At 40.9% G+C, this 23,166-nt stretch overlaps 1 protein-coding gene across 7 annotated transcripts in view; it reads left to right on the top strand.

The window, feature by feature from the left end:
• Positions 1-23,166, top strand: part of CARMIL1 (capping protein regulator and myosin 1 linker 1) — a 194,102-nt gene that overhangs the window by 159,282 nt on the left and 11,654 nt on the right. For 4 of the 7 annotated variants that reach the window (XM_032120407.1, XM_032120370.1, XM_032120398.1 and 1 more), the window contains 5 exons: positions 6,575-6,592; positions 10,481-10,547; positions 10,864-11,060; positions 15,085-15,191; positions 17,371-17,803. In XM_032120407.1, coding sequence (XP_031976298.1) covers positions 6,575-6,592; positions 10,481-10,547; positions 10,864-11,060; positions 15,085-15,191; positions 17,371-17,803 — 822 coding nt within the window. The remainder of the gene's footprint in view (positions 1-6,574; positions 6,593-10,480; positions 10,548-10,863; positions 11,061-15,084; positions 15,192-17,370; positions 17,804-23,166) is intronic. The other 3 variants (XM_032120380.1, XM_032120415.1, XM_032120388.1) reach the window with 1 other exon arrangement.

Genomic DNA, 23,166 nt, shown 5'->3' with positions numbered 1-23,166 from the left:
GTATTCTGTTTGGGTGGTGTCACCTGTGCCAGGCACTTGTCTTCCCGTAATATTGGTGCCTTAGCAGACCCAGATTTGTGTTGGGGGTGGAGAGGAGGGTGTGTAGTTGTTGTGATTTAATCTGGCAGGCAGCTGAGCACCACTCTCACTCCCCCGCAGTGGGATGTGTGACAGAATGAGAAAAAAAGTAAAACTCATGGTTTGAGAAAGAAAACATTTAATAGAGCAGAAAAGAAAGGGGGATATAGTAATAATGATGAAAGAATATACAAAACAAGTGATGCATGATGCATTTGTTCAGCACCTGCTGACTGATGCCCAGCCAGTCCCCAAGGAGCAGCCACCACCCCCTGGCCAACCACTCCTGTCACAGGCTGTCACAGCCTGGTGATGGACACCTAACCACCACTTGGTGGAGAGGTGACTGTCCCTACCTGCATTTGCTTGCCCATTCAGCCAGCAGGTGAATCACCCAAGGGATCACCCAAGAGCTCATTTACCTGCTTCAGGTTATGAGGGCAAAGCCCTTTTGCACAGGTTGGGTCAGGGGACACTCATGTGATCCCTTTTGCCAGCAGAGCCAGGGACTCAGTTGATGTTCAGCACAAACAGATACAGGATCATCTTCCCACATCCTCTGCTTATAAGAACTTTCTTGTTATTTCCCATGGTAGATCAGCAGGAGCTCCTTTGGAGTAGTTCTTGCCAAAATCTCTGCTCTGGAGCCTTTCGCAGAGGCAAAACAGCAAGCAGCGTGAGAATAACCTCTGATAGTGCTATTTCTGTAGCACACATCTCTCTGCAGCCATGATGTGTCTCAATTCAGTTAGTATCTGGCAAGTTGACCTTCTCAAATGGTTGAGGAGTTTTCCGTATACTTTGTATGGTCCTTTCTGCTGCTTTTTGATTCTTCTGGCATCTCAGATGAACAACTTGGCATGAGGTACTTTATCTGTGTTGTCTGGGGAAATCATGTTTACTCTGAAATCTGGAGAGCCTACTTAAAATAGCACATGCATGAGTCTGTCTCACTAAGAGTGCTTCATGGTTCTCACTTTACCCAGAAGAGCATGAGGCGTGCCATGTTTTGCTCTGCAAAACTGATACTTCATATTGCAGGGATAAAGAACAGTTCCTCACAGGAAGAGGAGAGAGAAAGTCTGTGTTAGGGCAGGCAGTAACACAGTACCATTAGACTTGGCTGTATTTCATCAAGGAAAAGTAGGTTAGGATGAGCTGGGTTGCCAGAATAGGAACTTCAAAATAAATAAATAAATAAAATCAAGCATACATGCTGCCAAAAGGCTAGAAGACAGCTTCCAAGTTATCGAGTCTCATCACTGCTGTTGTTGACAACTGCATCACACAGCCTTATTCACAAATCTATCTCAAAACATCTTTCAGTTAGACTAGAGGAGAACTTAGAGGTAAACATATTTTCTTTGGATGTTATTTAGGTCAGCTAAAGCCTCATTACAAAATGGTGGATGTAACTCTGCAGTGAGATCGTATCTCATGTTAGATCAAGTTACTGTGAATTTTTGAGGTCAGTAGTGGCAGGATTGGAATACTAATCCAAAACCAAAAGCACTTAAACAGGTGAAAGGATCTTCAAGTATGCAGGCATTAAAGAAAACTAAAAGAAAAGAACAAGAGAGAAAAACAAAGCAATGGAAAAGTCAGGCTAGTTTCAATCAAAGCTGATCAGAACCTCATTTTGTCTTGTACGGTTTAGCTATGAGTCATTTCCAATGCCATGGTATTTAGATACTCCTGGGAAGTTTGTGTACCTACAATCAGCACTTAATACCATGCTTGTGGGTGAGCAGTCCTGCTTTGCAGGGTAGGCATCTTCCAATCCTTTCAAGTGTTTCTGTCCCTCCTAGGCTCATGTGCTGCCCCATGATTGTCTGACCAAGCAGCATTATTTAAATCATGTGTCACACTTTAGTTTCATCACTGCATAGATCAGCTTTTGATTTTTGCCATCCTCTCTTGGGTAAATAATGATTGACATTTTCTATCAGTTTGTTTTAGAGAAGAAACTCAAATACTCTACCCAAGTATTTCTGTTTCTCATACAGGATTTTAGAATATTTTCTCATTGCCTGTCACGATATTTCCTGTTTTCAGTAGGAAGATACCTTGATATAGTATAGACAGGACTTATAATTCAGACATTTGAGAGGGTTTTTTTAATGCTTTAGTTCAAAAAGTATATTTCGAAGTGTCCGAGGGGTATAAAGATTTCTTGTGCATGCTGGAGAGATGTCTGAAGCAATATTTTCTATGAGAAAATAACAACAGCTCAAGTGTGCCTGGGTTTTCAAGAGTAAAACTTCCCATCAAAATTCTGAGCATAGAGTCCACTTGCTCTTCCAGGGTAAACTGTATCTGACTTCAGTGTGGTAAGTCTCCCTGTAGCATTTCCCCTATCAAATGGGACCACAAGCAATGCATCATCTGCCCACAAAGGGTCTGACATCGATGACAAGATGACTGGTTGTTTTTGTCTGGATGACTGCTTATCCTTTTGGTGGCTGTTCACTTCGGGTTGTTGGAAGGAAGGAGAGATGCAGAAGTTGTGTTGGTTCTCAGTCCTGGGAAGCTGTAGGGCAGGCAGGTACAACAGTTCTTATTCATAAAAGTATCAAATGGTTTGGGTTGGAAGAGATGTTTAAAGATCACCTCATTCCAAGTTCCTGCCGTGGGCAGGGACACTCTTTGCTAGATCAAGTTGCCCTAAGCCCCATTTGTCCTGGCTTGACCACCCATTCAGGAGTATATTGCCTCTGAGTTGCTTTAGTGATGTTCTTGCCCAGGGCACCCGATACGTGTGATAGCTGTTAAAGAATTGCCTAAGGACATCTTGAACAGCTGTCCACCCCTCTGTGTTTGCTGAGTTTAAAGGCCTTTTATTCTTGCTGGATGGAAGATTAGGTCATGAACAAAGTAATTTTTGAGTCAGCATTTGCCAGCCGAAGGTAATAAACAGCAACAGGCAAGCAGGTTGTGGTGACTTAAAGATAGTTTGTGCTAGCTGACCTGCAGCAGCTCTCTATTCTGCACTTAGTTTTTAACTAAAATAACTATAAAAGCAAAAGTGATGTAGTTGGAACCATCCTCTTGGATCGTCTTGAAGCCCAGGTGCTGTAGAAGATGTTAACCTCTTCATGAGCAAATAGAAAACAGAACTGATGCTATGGAGAATTGCTTTTTCTTTTGAGGTGGTAGTTGCAGGCATGAATTCCTTGCAGGTTACTAATTCAGAACATGGAATTAAACATCGGGTTTAATAGTTTTAGGAAGCCCTCAGTTTAATTCCCATGTCTGTTTTTTCACTCTTCATAATGAAAGCTTTGACTGTTTATATGCAGGAATGTTTATATGCAGGAATTTTACATTACTTGAAAGATGCAAGTGCAGAATTATTAATTAAAAGAAAATACTGAAGTGCTTGATGAAATATCACAGAGTACATGAGCCACATCTCAGCAAGCAGAAAAGCAAAGGTTTCTTGGCTAGTAAAATATAACAAGCTCAAGGGCAAATCTACTGAGCTTATCTTACTGCAGTGCTACTCCTTTTCTTTCAGAAAATGTTTCTGTACAAAGTAATTCTAAAGGTCAGGGTGGTTTAGATGAGACTAATTGAATTAATTCTGAACCACAGCTCCTTCTCTAGAAATTCAGCTCTTGAGGGAGGGAAGGAAATAAACAAACATGCTCCTGAAACTCACATATGGATTATTTGTATGCCATATTTATTTACACTATTTACTCTATCTCTCTCTATCTATCATATTTCCATATAGAGTACAGAACTCTGAAATATAAAGGTAAGGACTAGATCTCTGTTGATGTAAAAATGCATAGTCCCTACATTCAGGACTGTGAGGGGCTTTGCTCTCCTGTCTACTGGAAAATACTCCATTAGCTGTCATGGATTTTAGCATTGCATTTAACTTTCCAAGGACAATGGCACTCGAGGGGGAGATTCTAAGGACAGTGGCTCAGGTTACTGTCACTGCTAGTGGGAAGTGCATCACTGGTTTTCTGAAGCCATGAGGAGGGTTTCACCCTGGAAATCACATCATAAAATCTTCTGTAGCAGAAGTAAGCAATAGCAGCTGTCTAGTTTCTAAGGTTTTCTACACAGGTGGTGAGGTACCCGCATGTCCAAAGATTTCATGTGCAAAATCCAGAACCGATCAATTTGCTGCTCTGCTTTATAAAGTATACCTGAAGATTTATTTTTTTTTTAATGTGAGACACTCTGTCAAAGGTAGTTAGGAGACTAGAAGAAGCGTGGGAAACGCTGATTGACTGAACTGGTGTCATGGCAGCTTTACAGGTTGGGATTTCTTACGGCAAAAGAAAACAGGAGGACTCGTGATAAAATGCCTTGTTTTCTTATGCCCTGATTGACTGAACTGGTGTCATGGCAGCTTTACAGGTTGGGATTTCTTACAGCAAAAGAAAACAGGAGGACTCGTGATAAAATGCCTTGTTTTCTTATGCCTCTCTTAAAAAGGCATACCCCACAGAATACATACAGCTGAAATGGTATAGCACTGGATAAATATGTTCTGTAAAATTCCTTTGAAATATTTTTTCTGACATCTCAAACCTCACTGGCACATTGTTATAATTCCATTATAATTAATGCAATTTCTGATTTTGTTTGGGTTTAATTTTCTTGGGATTTTTGGTTGTGTGCTGGGGTTTCATCTTCAGCAATGGCCCAGGTACACTGGGAGGCAGACCACTTTATTTTGCAATTATGCTGAGAGGAAACAAAGGGAAGGGTTGAGAGGCCTCATGGTCTGTAGCGCTTCAGGGGTCTGAAGACTGGCATTAGGTTCCGTGCAGAGCAGCCAGATTCCTTGGTGGCTTCAGGCAAGTCCCTTGGTCTTTGCTTTGCTTAATGGTGCTTCCTTGTCTAACCTGTTGCCTGCTGTGCGCCTCTTTCTCCCTCCTTACTCCCCACCCACAAGCTGTTTAGCACCTTTTAACTTTTAGGTGCCTCAGTAGTCGGGAGATCACTGAAGTGTGGAAGGTAGGAGTTTCCATAAGCCCTTGTTGGATTAGGACCATAGACTGTAAACTCCCTCAAATCTTGGCATTGCTTCCATTTATGTGTGTTACTTCACACTTTGGTCCTAATCACATTTCCAGCTGCATATATAATATAAATAACTTACCTGCCTATGCATTAAATACACAGAAGATGCTGGAATACTGCCACGAATGCTGTCTGAAAGAGAATCAGCGTTGCAGATTTTTTTTTCAAGTGTGCAGGAACACTTTTTTAAGATTGTTTCAGTTTTCAAGATGTTTGTCAATGGATTCTGCAGTCTCTCCAGCAATTTCAGAGCAGCTGTAGTGAATGGTAGTGTAGAAGACGAGCAAGAGAAGAGAGAGCATAGATTCTGACAGAGAAATTGATTAAGAGTGTATGTGTGCATGGCTAGCACACAAAAATGAGAGTAATGATGGGGTTTGCCTGAATAACTGCTAGCCGAGAACTCTTGCATAAAGCCAAAGTTTCTGAAGGTAAAAGAAAATAAAGACAAAAAAACCCAAAACCTTGAGGCAGAACCCCAACAAACAAACAACTAACCAGGAGGACAGTAGGAAAATAAAGGAGAGGAGCTGTGTGCAAGAACATGCAGCACTTCTTGACAGCAGGTTTAATCCAGACCATGACTACTTCTGCCACACTCTGCTAACACCTGCAGTGTTGTTATAGCAGCAGTCCCCATTCAACTTGAAAACAAAACCACTCTGCTAATAATTGTTTTTTCTAACCCTAATTCTGGAGGAGCATGATTGGTCATGAGCCATAGAAGAGATGGGATATGGCATTGCTTCATTTCCTATGACAGCTGTGCTGCTTCCTTTTTTTTCTTATAATTTTTGAAGGGAAGAGAAAAGGTTGTGCTTTAGTCATGAAACAGCATCTTTCTCCTGTGCCAAAAGTGCTTGAAAGTCTGTGCCTCTAAACCTCCTCATGGAAAGGAGAAATACTGTTGCTTTTGTGTAGGTTTATTTATTAAACCTCAGGAGAACAGACTTGCATCCTTTTTCATTCCCTCAAGAGAAGCTTTGTTTTGTTTTCCTTGCTTGCTTGCACACCACAACAAACTGGCAATTTTTAATTCAGAATCTTCCTTCAGACTAGGAAATAATAGAATTACGTTTTTTTTCTTGCTACTGGTGCCAGCAAAATGGAAAAACACAGTACATTGGGACAGCAGGTGGCAGATTGGCACCATTGGCGAGTGCCTTATATTGGAAACAAATGTCAGGAGACCTTAATTTGTCCCAGTATAGATCAAATGAGAGAATGCATACCTCTCTGGTTATCCTCTGGAAATACAAAATGTATAGCACTTCCAAAAGGGATTTTTACCTCATTTTTGCATGTCACCTTTCCTGCTAAGACTTCCAAGCATTTTGGCTTTAGTTTTCTTTATTTTGGTGATTCCTGGTTTTGCCTCCTTTCCTGAGAACTGCTATTGCTTTGTCTTCCCCATTCATATTCTTTTTTCTTTCTTTTTTGCTGCATGGAGACTCTCTGCTGTACAAGTGTAAGTATTTTTTTAGCTCTGCTGTTTCTGGCCTACTTGTTTATGTTTTTGTGCTTCATTTGCCTCTGTACTGCCTTGAGAGTCTCCTGGGAGACTCTAGTGCCATCCATCTGCACCTACAAATGAAATAGGCAATGGTTCAGGAATGAGATTGGATTTACAAAAAGGTTCAGCTAATGTAGCACCTGATTTAAAGGATCCCTTGGTTTTAAGACCAAACCAAAGCAGAGTGCTGATGTTGGGGATATAAGCACAAATATTGTTGCTCAGAAGGAAAATCTGTTGATTTGGTTTTATATTCATGCATCATACATCTTAATGAAAGAATAGTCCTTAGCATGTTCTCAAAGCTGAAAATCCATATGTTGAAGGGAGACTGGTTGGGGAGATGATTTTCAAGAGGGAGCAGCAAGTTGTTCATTAGTTTGTTTGAAATCTTTTGAAAGGGAAGTAACAGAAGGCTCACAGAGCATCTCTGTATCTAATAGGATTGAATATAAATTACTTTGGAGTAGGAGGAGAAAAACATGGAAATAAGTATATCCCTCAGCACTGAGCGTAATTTCAATTACCTGTATAAACAAGGAGAGTACCTGAGATCGTGTTTCTGAAAGTACATTTTTTTCTAGCATTCAAAACAGAACTATTTCAGTTGTTGTTTTTAATTCCCAAGGTACTAGTGCTCTTCCACAGCTGGTGATACCATTTCAGAAAATTCCAGAGAGCTCAGATAGTTTTCTGAGGAAGGCAGTCAGAAGAGAGGAATCTGTAAAAGTGATCATGGGAAGAGGTCCTGGGAGCATAAAGTTGGCAAGGACACGTGACGGTGTCTAAGTAAGCCCTTATTTGGAAGTGTGGTAGAGATTTGCTGGCTCACATCTACTGCAGAGGGGGCACTCATGGAGCCATCTCCTGAGATCTCAGTGGCATAGATGCATGCAGACTTCCAAGAGGTCCTCTCCAATTCCAGAGATGCAGTTTATTTCTATCTGTTCTGCCAAGAAGCCTACAATGTGCTCATGGAAAAGTAGGCAAAACAAGGAAGAATTCAGGAGGTGTTATACTAGAATGGTAAGTCTGTGGAAGATGTGAATGAGGGGAGGTTGATACTAACAGCTATTCCTCTGTAAAGGCCACAAGGGAAGCGTAAGACTGGAGAGCCACTTTGTGCTTGTGGGACCAGAGGTGGTGGCAAGGTGGAAGATGTGTTTCTGCCAAAGCTGAGCTGCTTCCATGAAGTATAGGAAATGGAGCTCAGGCTGGGGCATTCAGATATCTCCTCTAGCAATGACATGTGTGCTACTGCTGTAGCAGACTGTGTGGTGGCTGAGATGTTAAGCAGAGATTAAGCCTAATATTTTGTAAAAGAGCACACTGGCCTACTTAAATTAATGCTTTGACCCATTTTGCTCTGCGTGTGATCTAGAAAGTTCACTTGGCAAGAAGCCTTTCATCTGTGCACTTCCTAAACAGGCTAGAAAACAGAAGGTTTTCAAATAAAAGTGTTTGTGGAGCTGCTATTCATGCTGTTAAAGCAAATGGGAAGCATCTCTATCCTTCTGCCTTTATCCCCAGCAACCAAGCTGCTGATGGATCATGCCAAGCTGACAGTAAGTTGTAGCAGAGACTGGCTTATGGTCGTCAGCGCAAGCTCTGCAGGGTCATCTGGGGGCATTTTCTTGTCTGGGAAGGAAAATGAAATCATTCTGTTCCTGGCTGTTGGAGATGTATTTGGAACATTTCAATCCTTGCACAGGAACCTCAGAACTTGCCCTGTGCTTTTTTTGCATTGGTGCCCTGGGCTGATACAACTCCCAGCTTGTTCATCTACTCCGAACGCCGGCCATGGCTGTGCAGCTGCTGAGTGACCAGAGGTCTCCCATCAGCCGTGTTTTCTGTCCTCCTTTCAGATCTTCTTTAGCATGAGTTGCTGTATATACTAGATGTAACTTCCAGTCACACCACCAAAAGAAATTGGGAAATGGACCAAAATGCATGTGAATGTACCTTAACAAGAGAAAAGGGCTATGTCTGGAAATAAAACCAGGACTACTGATAGTGACATCTAATTGCTGTTCCCCAAATGCTGAGCTGCTTCAACTCTTTCTTACATGAGGTGCAAATGCTTTGGTTGTTTCAGGTTTGGGTGATGGATGGACAGCTGTTGAGCTGTGCAGTTCAGAGGCTGCCCAGCTGCCTACCTCTTGTACAGTCCGCTGCAGTTTCGGCTGAAAAAATTCAGCACCTCTCCAGCCACTCACCACCAAATCTATTGCATTTAGTTTATTGGTAACTCTGAAAGTAATGTCTGACCTTTTGATGCAGCAACACTTTGCCTGCTCATTAGTGTCAGAGTAAATCTGCTCAGGTGGCAAACTGTTTTTCTGGCTGGTTGTGAAACTGTTGTGTCATTTACTGATGGTTGTCAAATGTGGAAGTGGAAACCTGCAGCAGCTGAAGGTATCATTTTCTCCCAACAATGTACCTGGCAATAAAACCAGAGCTCTGTTGCCCAGGCAGTGCTATCACTGCTCACTCTGTGGTCTTCCAGTCCTTTTCTGGTCCTGAGAACATGGGTAATAGCTGTCCTGTTACAAAAATCTGTCATAACCCTGAGCATGTGAGTAGTGGCATAATGATCCTCGTGACTACTTCGGGAATATGAATTCAGTGCATGTGGGTCTGTGCACTGAACTTTGCATACATAAAAACTAGCAGATGTTTGCCTTAAACAGTTCATGATTTGTCTAAAATGTTGATGCCAACTGTGTCTTTTCTGGCTGGTATAAAATTGATACTACTAAACTTGATTAACTATTCTGTTAATGAGTTGCAAGCCATAACAGCTTCCTGACTGATACTCCAGAAGCCACTAGATATGCAGTCACTAGGCTTCAAGAATAGCATCTTTATAGAAGCTGAGCCATTTAAAATTAACTCTTGAGAAAACCTGCAGGTCAGCTTTTACACAAAAAGTCTGACAATGCTGAGCTATGTTAAGAGGTTTGGAATTGGTGATGCATCCATTTCCTGTAGCAAAATTGTCTTACTCACCATGTGAACTTTCAGAAGGCTTCAGGCAAGAAAAGAAAGACAACTTTTTTCCAAAAAGAGCAAACCTGAGTCTTAAGTCTGGGTATTTGTGGTCTTAAAGCAACATGCTCCTTTTTTTTTGCATTTTGAAGATAAGAAGGCTAATTGTTCATAATTCAGTAGCTGTGTTGAATGTATGCCGAACTTTCCAGCTATTCTCAGTGTGTCTGAAGTCCAGGGAAGTCATATGTTTGCTATAGATACTGCCAATGCTGACATGGTGTTTTTGTTTTCTGAAGAAGGACTGTATTCTCCAAGGCTCATTTTCCTAGGGAAGGTTGGTGAGGTGTGTGGTGGTGTCCAGAAGCACAAATCCCCAGTAACGTGCCACTAACAAATGAACTGAGGAAGTATATTTTGTATCAAAAATAAACGCCAGAACAAGGGGTAGGCTATTCCTGGTATTGTCATTAACTGTGCAGGGTTGCACAAAGTAATTAAGTCTTAAATGGGTCCCTTGTGATCTCAAATGCAGAGATGAGATTTTAATAGCTACTTTCTTTTACAATTGAGGATCAAAGAGTTAATGTTTGGACAATTTCAATAATCATCCTGTGTACAGCCTGCAGTTTTAGTGGGAAAAATAAATTACCTCCCTGCTTGTGTTAAAAGTCAGTTGAACAAACTATCAATTTAGAAAAAGTTCTGAGTGTATGAGAGAGGGAGGAAAAAACCCATTCCTTTCTGGTGTTAAATCAAATCAGATCTTGAAATGGTTCATAGGCTTGAAAAACTGATTTGTTCTAATTTCTTTTGTCCCCTAAAGTAATTTTTTGTTCTGTTTTGTGTTGATAGATGACTCCTAAATCAAAAAGGAAAAGCATCCACAGTAGAATGCTTCGGCCAGTGTCCAGAGCTTTTGGTAAGTGAGGATTTCCTAAATACATTTTGTTTTTTTGCTTGCCTGAGGTGGTTCTAGGTGGTTCTTGATTGAAAAGCACAGGTGATTCTCCCTCCCTCTGGATTGAATTTTTGCTCCACACTGGCTGCTTTGTTTTGGGACTTTGCTAATGTGTTTGATAGTAAATAGTTGCTCACAGTGCTATCTGCTCACAGACATGTTGTGGCTAAGTTCCCTGAATGTGCTTATAATTATTTACCACCAAAAAGAGGAATGGCATTGTCTTTTGTTTTAAATTGCATGTTAAATCTAATTAGAAAGTTTTGATTTCTCTTAGAAATGGAATTTGATCTAGATAAAGCACTGGAAGAAGTACCTATCCATATAGAAGACCCACCATTTCCTTCCAGCAGGCCAGACAAACGAACTTCTGGATTTATTTCAGAGCTGCCATCAGAAGAAGGGAGGAAACTGGAACACTTTACAAAATTAAGGCCCAAAAGGAATAAAAAGCAGCAGCCCAGTCAAGCAGCAGTGAGTCTACATTAAAATATTGCTGGCAATGTTGTGTGTTGATTGCTTTTTGCTGTGAGTCAGGTCTTGCAATGTAATGAGGGCAATGATTGAAGGTGTAAAAGCCATAAGCAACTACTTAATTTTTCTCCTGGTATTCATGTCTTTCAGTGTGCCATCCCTATTACAAGCTTTTTGTCTTGTTTGACACAGCCTAAATCCATGATATGTTCTATCCTTTTTATTTTGTGGGGTTTTTTTCATGGAAGCAGTTTCTGGAGGTACTCGGAACTTTCACAGGAAATGCAGAAAATATGATGAGACTTTTCAATTATGTTGCAAGGATTTGTTAAGTCTTAATCCTTTTTTCTGCCTGCATTAAGATGTGGTAACTTGGCATGAATTCTTATTTCTATCAGCAATCAGAGGAGCTACTCTCTGACACCCAGATTCCCACAGCTCCTAAACTGAAGATGGTGTTTGGGCCAGCAAATCTGCATAGTCACAGATCTGCTTTTCATGCTGGAGCCTGCCTTAGAAAGGCAAAACAGAAGAGCACTGTCTGTTCACGAAAGGCATTGGTGTGAACTCAATATACGTGCGTGGAGTTCCCACAGTTCCATTTCCTTGGCACACCACATCAGTAAAGATTTATTTCTGTGGTGGTGTGTCCTCGGGGTATGTAAGGACAGATCTGGAGGAGCTGCAGAGTTATCTCACAGCAACAGAGCACAGCTGATATGATAAGTAGCCCTATCAAGGGGCAGACGTTGCTTCTCTTGAGTTAGGCAGCCTCGTAATAAATGCCTGTGGCCTCTTCTGCTTCCTGAGGATTTTCAGTTGTGAGGATCCTTGAAAATTTCCCTAATACTGGGAAAGATCATATCAGGCAGTGGAATGCTTTTTGTACCACTTGGAAAGGGAGAAACATCGAAGCAAAGGGAATATTCAAGCCAACTTTCCATTCCCTTGTGCTTTACAGGGAAGGTTAGAGGTAGCAGAAGAATGGATTTGTCTCCATGTACTGAAAACACATCTGTGTTTATTTCTCCCAGTTCCATTGCTGCAGAACACACATGTTTTCCCAGTTGCTTCCAAACTCAGCACATCCTGTGCCGTCAGCATAGGGAGGTGGAAGGAGTGGGGATATGGGAGGGGCAAGTGCTTCACTACCAGGCATGGACCTAGGACATACAATATCTTCTTCAACAGCAACAAAAAGGTTACTCCTACTGGAGGAGAAGTCCTACCTCCTGTGATAGTGCAGTGTTGTGGGAATGTGCTCATCCATATTGAATTTATTTGGAAATTGGGAGTTTATTTAGTTGCAGAAATTCAAAGGAGCTTTTTTTACTTAAACTCATTTGTCCCTGTCTTGTTTTTATGAACCATTTAGTTCCTTACTAGTTCTGACCTCAAAATGAGTCCAAACAAATTTTTGAAAGACTTAAGATGTTTGTTTTGATGCTTCTGAAAATGAAACAGCCAGATTTTGAAGGTCAGAGTCATGAGTGGACCATGACATTGCTTGCAGAGTTTGCTGCTGATTTTGCCACTTCAAGAATACAGAAAGCAGTACTTAGGAAAAGCACTTGAAATGTGAGAGGCAAAATCTTGACCTTTTCTGCTGCTTAAAGCAGGTCTTTTGGATTGTTTGCTGCTCCCATTATTTGTATTTAGTAATTCAAGGAGTCTCAGATGATCATAGTTGTACTTCTCTGGTTTTGCTGGAAAACAGATTGGTTCTTTATAAGCTGAAAAATGTAAGAAAAGAAAGGAGAAGATGGAGGAAAAAAAAGAAACAAACTTTTAACTTGGGTTGAGTGGGCAGGCAGAAGAAAGATTTATAGTTTTGTCAGAATTTCTACTGAAATGAGTATTCAGAGAGGGGGAAAAGGAGAAGGAAAAAGAAGAAAAACTCAAAACCACCCACTCCCAAGTAGCTTTAACTTTGAAGCAAAACAATAAAACAGTTGTTTATCATTTAGATTTTTGTGAGATCTTAACCTCATGAGTTCTCCTCTTATGTGTGAAGATTTAGTATAGCAAAAGAGATTAATCTCTAATGCATGAAAGAGATAGTGATTCATCTTATTTATTTCTGCTTCAAAGACAGTTTTTTCCTTAACAAAGAAACATGCTTGCTTTTAAACTTAAGCTAAAAAAGAGATTAAAAAGAACAAATGAAACCTTAACACTTTTTTTTTCTTTTTTTTTTTTTTTTTCTTTTTTTAGAGTCAGGAGGGTAAAAATAAACCAGAGCTCAGCCTTACAGTTAATGCTGGTAATAAAAGGTGTTACAATAAACAGCTATAAGAACATCCTGTGCCTTGAGGACCTTATTAGACCCTCAACATTTCTGTACATCTTTAGTTAATTTTTAGGAACCTGCTGCTGTTTCAGATGCTGTTTTCTTTTTTTTGAGGTAGATCTTCTCATTTTCTGTAGATCATTGGATCCCAGAATTATTTCCTCTTCAGGAGATGCTCTTACTTTTGATACTTACATGTTTATCCCTACTATCTGGAGGACTCCACTATCAATATGAAGTGGTTTCTCATTTCTGTTAAAGTGCGACACTCGCTTTTATTTTGTGTTTCAGTTGAGTGATAAGGGGTTTGTGACTGAGACCAACCAGATGAAGGCATGTGCACTCCTGCCTAGTGTCAGATATTCCAGCTAAACAAGTTCTCTACAGAACTTACCAAAGGTGGCGTAGTAGGAAATCTGATAAATCATTGTGCTAATTTAGAATAGAACTGTTATTTATAGAAAATCTGTTGCCAGTTTGACTGGCAACAAAGCAGTCATTACCAGGTGGGCTTCTTCCACATCAGTATTAGATTGCTACAGCAGGTATCAATAAAATATTAACTATTATCTTTGATAACAAAAATAAATTCTTGATTTCTAACAGGGTTCAGCCAGGAAAGTAAAAAGTTTCATGATTGTGTCAAAGCATTAGTTCATATGAAGTTCATTGTCTTGACTTAATGAGGCTGGGTTTGACATTAACAGCAGCCTTTAAGAGTATTGAAGCATAGAAAAGAGTTTGTATTCCACATCAAAAGAGAAGTTGGGATTACTCTTGAGTTATGGTGGCAACTAGGAGATTCCTTGATTGGAATTGTTTCAAATTACAAACCCTGCTATATTGTGTCCTGGTCCCTAGTACTACCAAGAGTACAACTGGGTTGGGTCTTGGGGAGTCCTCTGTAGTCATCTAAAAGGTTTCCATATGGCATTTAAATGGAAGGGAGTCTCTTTACTGGTAATAGAGCTTTTCCACATCAAAGCCATGTACAGGAGCTAGACCACATGAGAAATCCTCCCAGGAGACTGCTTGTTTCATCTTCAGGAGGCTGCAGAGTCACCAGCTAATCTTCACAGGGCCTTTGTGGTTGGCAGGTATTTCAAAGCCAGCCTGGTTTATATGCCTGAGGTCACCCATATTCAAAATGAGGGCATTGAAACCAAAGATGGGGAGCAGGTTTGCTGTTTTCAGACATTGAGCAAAAGTCTGGGTTTGGTTCCTAAAGTGGAACACCTGATTCTGTATTTAGAGTCTCTGCTTTTGGAAGTGCTAGACTGAATGAATTATAAAAGGCTCTGTTAGCCTGTCAGAGCACTGTTTCTAAATCTCTAAGTCCAAAATTCAGAACATAGCTTTTTCTCCAAGTAGTGAGACAACTGCCTTTTGAAAATACTTTCTCTTCAGGTCATCTCCTGATCAGGATTTATTTTTTCTGCTTCTTTTGCTTGTCTAACTGGCCTAGTGCTCTATTTTTTTCAAGCCAAAGATATTTGATTCCTGGCCTCATGCATTGCAGCATCCATTTTGTCACTGGTGTTTTGGGTTACTTTGCTTTTGATATAATGAATCAGCTGGCCTGGCTAGAGGGGGAGTTCCAGTGGTGATTCTGTGGTCTGCACTGAGTTGTGGTTGGCACACATAATTTTTATAATGTCTTAACTCTTAATTATTATCACTGGAGCAAACATGCTTAGATTATTATATACCAGAGAGAGTTTTTTCTTCTGTCAGGTGTCTGCTGGAGTACCACCAGAAGGAGATCAGAATGGCCTCATGGGGAGAGTGGATGAAGGTGTGGATGAATTTTTCACTAAGAAAGTGACAAAAATGGATTCAAAGTAAGTTTAAAAAGTTTTTTAGGAGTTATTTTAAAAAAAAAAAAATCCATCTTGATAGCTGGGCAAGCAGCAGTTTCAAGCTGTGTTTGACTCCTTTTCCCAGTATCTAGAGTTGCTGTTGTCAAAGTCAGAAAATACCTTAATAGTCAAGACATTGTGAATTAGATTACCTACCCTTAAAAGTGGCTACTTGGAAATAAATTGCTTTACTATACCATGTTGGGGGGGATTCATAACTAGTGTGTATTTTTATAATTCCGTTGACTTCATTTTACCCTTCAGCAAAGCTCGTTAGAGCTGAAGCAGAGCTTTGTATTGGTTGAGAGTCTCCCCAGTGCTCCTTGTACACATGGGTGTTCCTCTCTGCTGAGGAGTGCTGTCGGGTACAGTGTTTTCATAGATGACAGTAGATTTATGCTGGTTTTGGAATATGTTAAAGACATGGTTGACCAATCTGTAGTATTCCAGGTTTAAGCAAAACATTAACCTGCCAGATATGTCTCCTTCAGCTTTATACAAGGGTTATAGAGCTTATACAGTTGCTTTGTAGCTGGCTGTATACTTACAGAGCCATGCATGTAGATGTTCTTGAATTCCTGCATGCTTGTGCACGTGCGCACACAGGGTATTTCCATAACTAAATGAGAAAGGAACGGTGATTTCCAGGCAACTTGGAATGACCCTTTTGTGCTGTATGTGACATCCATTGAAGAAAATAGTAAGTGTTAACTGCTAGATAGCTGTGTCAGGAAAAGCAAATGTTTTAAAGTCACTGAGAGTTTTAGATATCTGTAGTGACATGTGAAGCTATGTATGATATACTATGTGGAGGCATGAAATTATGGTAGCCTTGAAAAATGTCTTAGCCAGGTTAAATTCAGGGTGCTCACGGGCTCACATTCTCCTGTGCTTCCCTTGGGTGCCTGCTAGCTGCTCATTTCAGATGTCCCTGTGAACTTGCACCATCCTTGTTTGCCCACGCTGGCCATACTCTTTGCTGAGGATTTTTATTTGGGACACCCAGTCCCAAATAAAGATCCAGTTTGGGTGCTTTTATGCTTTTATGCAGAACGTGTATGTGCTCACCTTTGCCCTTAAGTGTGAGTACTCTGCTCAGAAGATGCCTCTAGAAAATCCTAGTGGCAGGTGGGTTGTTTAGGGATTGGTTTTGCTTGTTCATTCTTTTGGGTTTGTTTTTTTTTGTTTGTTTTGGTTTTGGTTTTTTTTGGGTTTTTTTGAGGATGAGTATCTGCACCATAAAAGTGACCTCTGTATTCCTTACTGAGAGAAAGTGGCTGTGCCAGCTAGTTCCTATTTCAAGCAAGGCCCTTAAGGAACAAGATCTCCCAAAAGCTGTGTTAAACATGTGTCTAGATCAGTTCTTCTCCTTTTACTAATGGGCAGGTACAAACCACAGGTAATGCACTCTGGAAATGGAGCAGAGTGAAATTGTATGTTGTGGTGCGTTGACCCTGTGCCCACCATAGCTGCTCTATCACTCCCCTCCTGCTGGACAGAGGAGAGAAAATATAATGAAAGGCTTGTGAGTTGAGATAAGGGCAGGGAGAGATGTCTTCCAGTTACTGTCATGGGCAAAACTCAACTTGGGGAAAAAAAAATTTAATATATTACAGATCAAATCAGAGTATGATAATGAGAAATAAACCAAATCTTAAAAATACTTCTCCCCACCACTCCCTCTTTTCAGGGCTCAACTTCACCCCCAATTTTCTCTACCTTCTCCTCCCCAGTGGCACAGAGGGACAGGGAATGGTGGCTGTGATCAGTTCATCACACATTCTCTGCTGCTCCTTCCTGCTCAGCAGGAGGATTCCTCACACAGAAGCCACTCCTGTAGACCCCCTGCTACCACAACCTGGCCATGCAAACCCAATATATATGTGCATAGTCAGCTTGGTTAGAGCTGTCTGGTGTTAGAAACAGGTGGATGCCCAGTGCAAAATAAACAACTGCACAAAGCAGCACAGAAGTCCTCAAGATGGTATGACCAATGCTAATTGTCCAGTTTTTAATATAGAGACACCAGGTAATGATTGGGCCTAGGTCAACATAGGGGTCATATAAAAGACTGGCTTTGTCTGCAAGAAGTCGTTTGGTACTATTTTAAAAAGGGAGGAGGGACGTGGAGAAAAGTTTGAAATGTTGGTGTCTTTTTTAGGAGACCGTCAACTAAAAGTTCAGACAGCGGTGAGCCCAGTGAAGCAGGTGACGAGAAGAAGAAAAGGGACTCGAGGAAGAGTGGCTTCCTTAACTTAATCAAATCGAGAGGCTCCAAATCAGAACGTCCCCAGACTGTGTCGGTGGCAGAGGAGCCCTCCTCGCCCAAGGTTGCTGCAAAAAGTCCAGCTTTAGACGCAAGCAAGAAGGAGGCAAAGTCTGCAGAGCAGAACGGTGGTGCGGAGCGGTCCGAGGAATTAAAGACGCCAGACTCACTGGAAGAGGTGCAGACAGATGATGTGGCAAAAGCTGAGAGGGGTGACAGCAAGGGCAGCCCCCAGGGAGGCCGGAGGTATGGTGTGCAAGTGATGGGCAGTGGACTTCTCGCAGAAATGAAAGCCAAGCAGGAGAAGAGAGCAGCCTCTGCTCAGAAGGTGAAGGCAATGTGATTTCTTTTGAGTTGTTAAAAAAAATGAGCAAAACTATGTGTGTTCAGGAGAGGTGGGTTGGGACTGCAAGGATTGGTGGCTGGGGCTTGACACATCAGTCCTGCTTTCCAACAGGGATCGTGGTGTTCCTGTGACAGGATTGCTCTGTGCTGTGGTGGTCGAACACAAACGGCCTGGCCAAGGCACAGGCTGCACATGTGGAGCAGGAGTTGCACCCTTAAGCCTTGGGGAGGGGATGATGCCTGCCCTTGCACTTGGTGTCAGACCATCACAAACACAGAAGAGACCATCTAATTATTTGCACATATCACAGAATAATTTGGGGCTGACTTATAAGCCCGGCCCAGTATCTCCACTCTATATGATGCATGTGGTTCGTTCACGGTGCATGCTGGAATTGCTCCAGAAAAGGTAAAACTAGGACAGGCTTCTCACTGTGTGCCCCCTTGCACACCAGTACCTCAGGTATGTGGCAAGGTTAACTACAGTGGTAGCTGTCAGTACCCTTTTCTTTCAGAAAGTGATGTAGACAGATGGAGAGGTCTACTGTATATTAAATTATATATTCCATACAGAGAAGCAAATCTGGCTACCATTCACTGTTTACGATATTTGGCATATACTTTTCTTGTTGCAATTTTTGATTTTTTTGTCCTTTTGTACCACACCTAATTATTTTTATGCCTTTGATTTATATATTCCAAATACTAACAATGAAAGAAAATAACCTGTTAAAAAAAAATTATTTCCAATTGTCTGTCCAGGTTCCCTTTTTCTCTTCTGTGAAGTGCTGATCCTGGGCAGGAGCTCTGCTTCACTCTGCAAATGTACGGAGTGGAATATCCTTGTGTTCCTCCAAAGCATTCTGTGCCGGCCTATTTTGCCTGATGCCCATTTGCCATCGGTCTTCCCCTTTATTATCCTCTGTTTCCTGCCAGCTGCAATTGGCATATTTCACAACTACCAAAGAATCAGCCTTTTTTCACTGCTCTCTTCCATGTGCAGGGCACTCTGAGGTTCTCCATTCCCCACCACTGTCCCCTGTAATTTAAAAGGTGTTACCTTACAATGAAACTTTGTTTTGTTTTCCTTCCTTTAACATGTACAAAGTTGTCTTGCTGTGACCAAGCAAGGCAGCCTAAGTCCATTTTTCCCTTTCTTCACAGTCTTACAGTGCTTGCCATGATGTGTAAGCCATTCCTGCAGACACCAGACTCTTCTCATAAGCAGATTCAAATGAATGCAGCCGTCTGTGGATCATTAAAGGGATCCTCAGTGCAAAAACGATTTTTCTAAAGAAATGACCAATTCCCACCTTTCTCATTGGTATTAGATAATGCCCATGAATAGTCTCATTGACCTTTAAAGCAGCAAGTTTTCAAATAAAATGCCATATGATTTTAAATAAGAGTATTACGCCCTGCCTGTAATTATAAAATACCAAGCTATTCCAGATTATGTGAATTTTTACAAGTGCATGATTGTGTATGCTTCGTGCTCTTTGGGTTCTTAACACTTGTTACCTACAGTGAGTCAAATCTGGAACAACATGACTAAGGTAGACTATTAGCATGTGTAATTTTTTTTCGAGTGGGGAGAGTAAAAGTCCTCTTCAACTGGTCGGCTTTCATCACAGTAATTGAAAACTTTAATTTCATTCAGCAAAAGGAAAAGTTGTTGCCTATTGCCAGGTTTTAGGGGGTTTTTATCACACTTAGCTTATTTACTGGCTGGAAAGGTGAGTCCTCTTATTTCAGGTTTAAATTACTAGAAAGTAATATTATTGATCTTATTTTTAGTACAAATTTATATTTGTGGAATGCAAAACTATGTCTTTATATATTAAAGAGTGACAAGAAAACTGAACTGAAATAGGAATCCCTACACAGCAGAGTACTGAGTTGTCTATTCTTAATGTTGCTCAGTGGACACAAAATTGAACTGCTCTTCAAAAGCATTTTTCACATGCTTCATCCATCACAATATGAAATAATTTAGGTTTTTTCATGATACTCATGAGTGTGGAAATCATACAGGATCCTGACACTTGAGCTGCAGAAGACAGCATCCCACTGCTACATTGTTCAGGATCGTTATGATACCAAGTTCTGTAACATCTTCAAATTTATCAGAATTTCAGTATGATAGAAGATTTTATTTTCCTTTAAGGTACAGATGGCTGCTTATATTCTGAGCTATTTTACATGAAAACAAAGCCAGAAGGAATTTACTGTTTCATTCATACCCTACCACAGTCATGTTGCAGATAGAAGTCACGAGCAGGTGCAGAGTAGATGGAAAGATGGTAAATGCGCTTTTGTTTTCTTTTACTTAGAATACAACGTGGGAATTGGCACTTATAGTAGAGTCAAGTACTTGGAGATCAGTGTTGCCTCAGGGCGCACATAAAACGATCTTTTAGCTCCATCTAGTGTTACACACTGGATTCTTAAATACCTGGAGCAAGGCCTATGAGGGATCAGTCATCCATAACCTGTTCATTCCTTCTCAATGACACCCAACCCTGCAGTGTTTCCCAACCTTGCATGAATTCCTATTAAAAATACAGCCCGGGTGTTATTTATCTACATAATGAATTTACCTGCATTGATCCGACTTTTCAGGGTAAATTTTTGCAGCCATTGTTTAGTGTTGTCTGGGGGCCATAAGCTGTTTGTAATATGTGTACAGTAGGTAGCCAAACATGCACACATCCTAATTGCATTTTTAAGTACTGCACTAATAGGTGCCAGCACTGGCTTTTGTACATGTCTCGGTACATGGTCACATTTCCCCAGTAGTCCCATAACTACAGAGGGAGGAGGGAATTACAGTGAAATTAGTTTTGTACCGTCGTACAGCTCTCCTAAGTAATTTACTGTAGCTAAGTGTTATGCATCTATCTTCAGTATTTACATGAGAAAATTAGTTTCTCAGTGAAAGTTCATGAGAATTTACATTCCATGAAAAGATTGTTACAAAAAAGGCGTTTTTTTCCGAGGTATGGAAGAAAAGTCCAGTAAAAGGAGAGTGGTATTCCCTTTAAAATATATATAGCCAAGACAGTCATATAGAGAAACATGTAACTTTAGGAGGTGAAAAGGCGAGAATTTAGCCAAAATATCAGTGGCAGTCAAGAAATGGGAATAAAAACTGAGTTTCTGCCCAATGGTTTCTGCTATCTTTGAAGGTGACTTTGTTTTGTCCATATGGACACCATAGCTAAATATTCTGGCCCTACAAGTCACAGCACTTCTAGAGAGCATCTGTCCAGAGCACTTCATTGTATCAGGATAGTTTTACAGTACAGGAAGTTTAATGATTATTCTAATAGCACCCTCCTTAATGCAGTGTGCCATTTCAGGTGTTCACCTGTTCTTAGAGGAGAGACTGGGAGACCGCATCACCCTGTGCTCTGGTTTGGTCAAATTTAAAAATATATCCTCTGAGAGAAGGCACAACCACCCCTCCCCCACCAGGTTCGGGAAAAATAAATTTTCCTCGAAAGAAAGTGAAAGAGATAAGAGCTATTTATTTAACAAACACATGGGAAAAGGAAAATAATGCTGAATAATAAAATCTTTCACTGTAGAGGAAAAACCTGGGAAAGTGTTAGAGTCCTCCCTTTGGTCTCCTCAGAGCTGGAGTTTGGCCCAAGGCCAGGCCTTCTGTGCCCGGTGGAAAGTCCTCCTGATGTGCTCTGATATTGAAGCAGTCCAGCAGAAAAGGGAGAAAATCCAAAAGTCCAGGGAAAGAAAAAAAGGTTCAGCTCTCAGTCTCTCTCCAGAGAAAAGAAGCTGAAAAACTGGCCAAAAGCTGACTGGGGAAAAAAAAAAAAAAGTCACTATCTCTATGTGACCTTGAACAAGCTGCAAACTGCTTTGAAAAAGTTTTGCTCAGTTTTTCCTTCCCCCTCTCAGGCTCAGTTTAAAGGCATAGAAAGGCACAAGAATTAATTTCTGGGCATAGGGCAGTGATATGGGATACACATCATAAAGTCACCCCAAGACACCCTGCCAGGTCTTACACAGGAATAGCAAACACTCAGCATCTCTATTCTCTTTGTTGTATTGAAGAGAGGCTTTGTTTTAGGAGCTGAGAAATTACATGAGCAAAGTGGAGGTATCAGGAAATCTGTAAGGCCAACAACGTCTTCTGCATCACTCCCTAAAATCGTCTTGTCTTGAAATGCCTGTATCGTATTACCACCACAGCGAAAGGCACATGGCCAGCATGGGTGTTTAGAGATCATTTCTTTATGCTTGTATTTGAAATACTATTTTCACTCTAAATGCATCAGTTTTTCTGTAATAGATATGTACTCCTGCTACTTGTAACCATTTTCTCCCTTCCTATGTTTCCTGTTGTCCCATTTTTAACTACATGCTATACTTAGCAGTCTTTCAGATCATAACCCCCAAAGGGCAGTGATCATGTTTGTACACTGTGTGGCATGTGGTGGAGATTCCTGAATGCTATGGGACAGTCAGAGTTGGTGTTGCAGCAGTAGTAACAGTGACCTGAACATGTCAACATGACTTTCATGTGGGTATATAACCAAATGCAGTGGTCATCAGAGTAAATCATTTGCTTTAAGTCATCTGCCATACTAACTGCCTTGAAATAGCAAATGAAGATCAAGGTTGCAGCTGCTTGCCTGCAGAAGTCTATCCCTACTTTCTTAGTTTCAAAAAAATCTCACTTCTATCCCTAGTCTTATCTTTATAAGGCTTTCTCTCTTAGTATATCCTGCACCTACTTCAATGTGCTTTTTTTGAATCCTCTCATTTGTCCTTCTGCCTAAGCTTTGCTAGCAGGTAAGGCAGTAAAAGGAGGCTGGTTTTTTTACAAGTACTGCATATCTAAGCTTCTCCTGGTGAATACACAGGTTTCAAGCTCACTTATCGATGACATGACAAAAGTCTCTGCTGTTGGTTTTTTTTTTTTTTGAGGCCAAGATGTTAGGAAACCTGTTTTTGACAGTAGAAGACTTAAGCAAAATATCAGCATATAAACCAGAAGTCCCCTTTCTTTTGAGGTGCTGAACACCCAGCAGTGCTTGTGATGAGTAGCTTTGAATACTTTTCAGTAAGTAAGGTCTGTTGGTTTCTAGAGGAATCCTGTAAGTATGTGAGCACTCCTACTTCTGTAGTTGCAGTTTTATCTAAAATAAGAAGTTGTTGTTCTGTGTAGAAGAGCATAAGATCCCTTCAGCAGTCATACTCAAAATCTGGATCTTCAGAAAAAGGTTTTTATTTCAAACAAGAAGTTTTTAGATGCAGAGCTATCTTTGGAGAAAAGGCTGCTTCCAGCTAGCACCTACAGTTTCAACTCCTGTACATTAGGAG

The sequence above is a fragment of the Corvus moneduloides genome, chromosome 1 (assembly GCF_009650955.1).
Source record: "Corvus moneduloides isolate bCorMon1 chromosome 1, bCorMon1.pri, whole genome shotgun sequence".
Classification (NCBI taxonomy): domain Eukaryota; kingdom Metazoa; phylum Chordata; class Aves; order Passeriformes; family Corvidae; genus Corvus; species Corvus moneduloides.
This window is presented reverse-complemented; position numbering and strand designations above follow the sequence as displayed.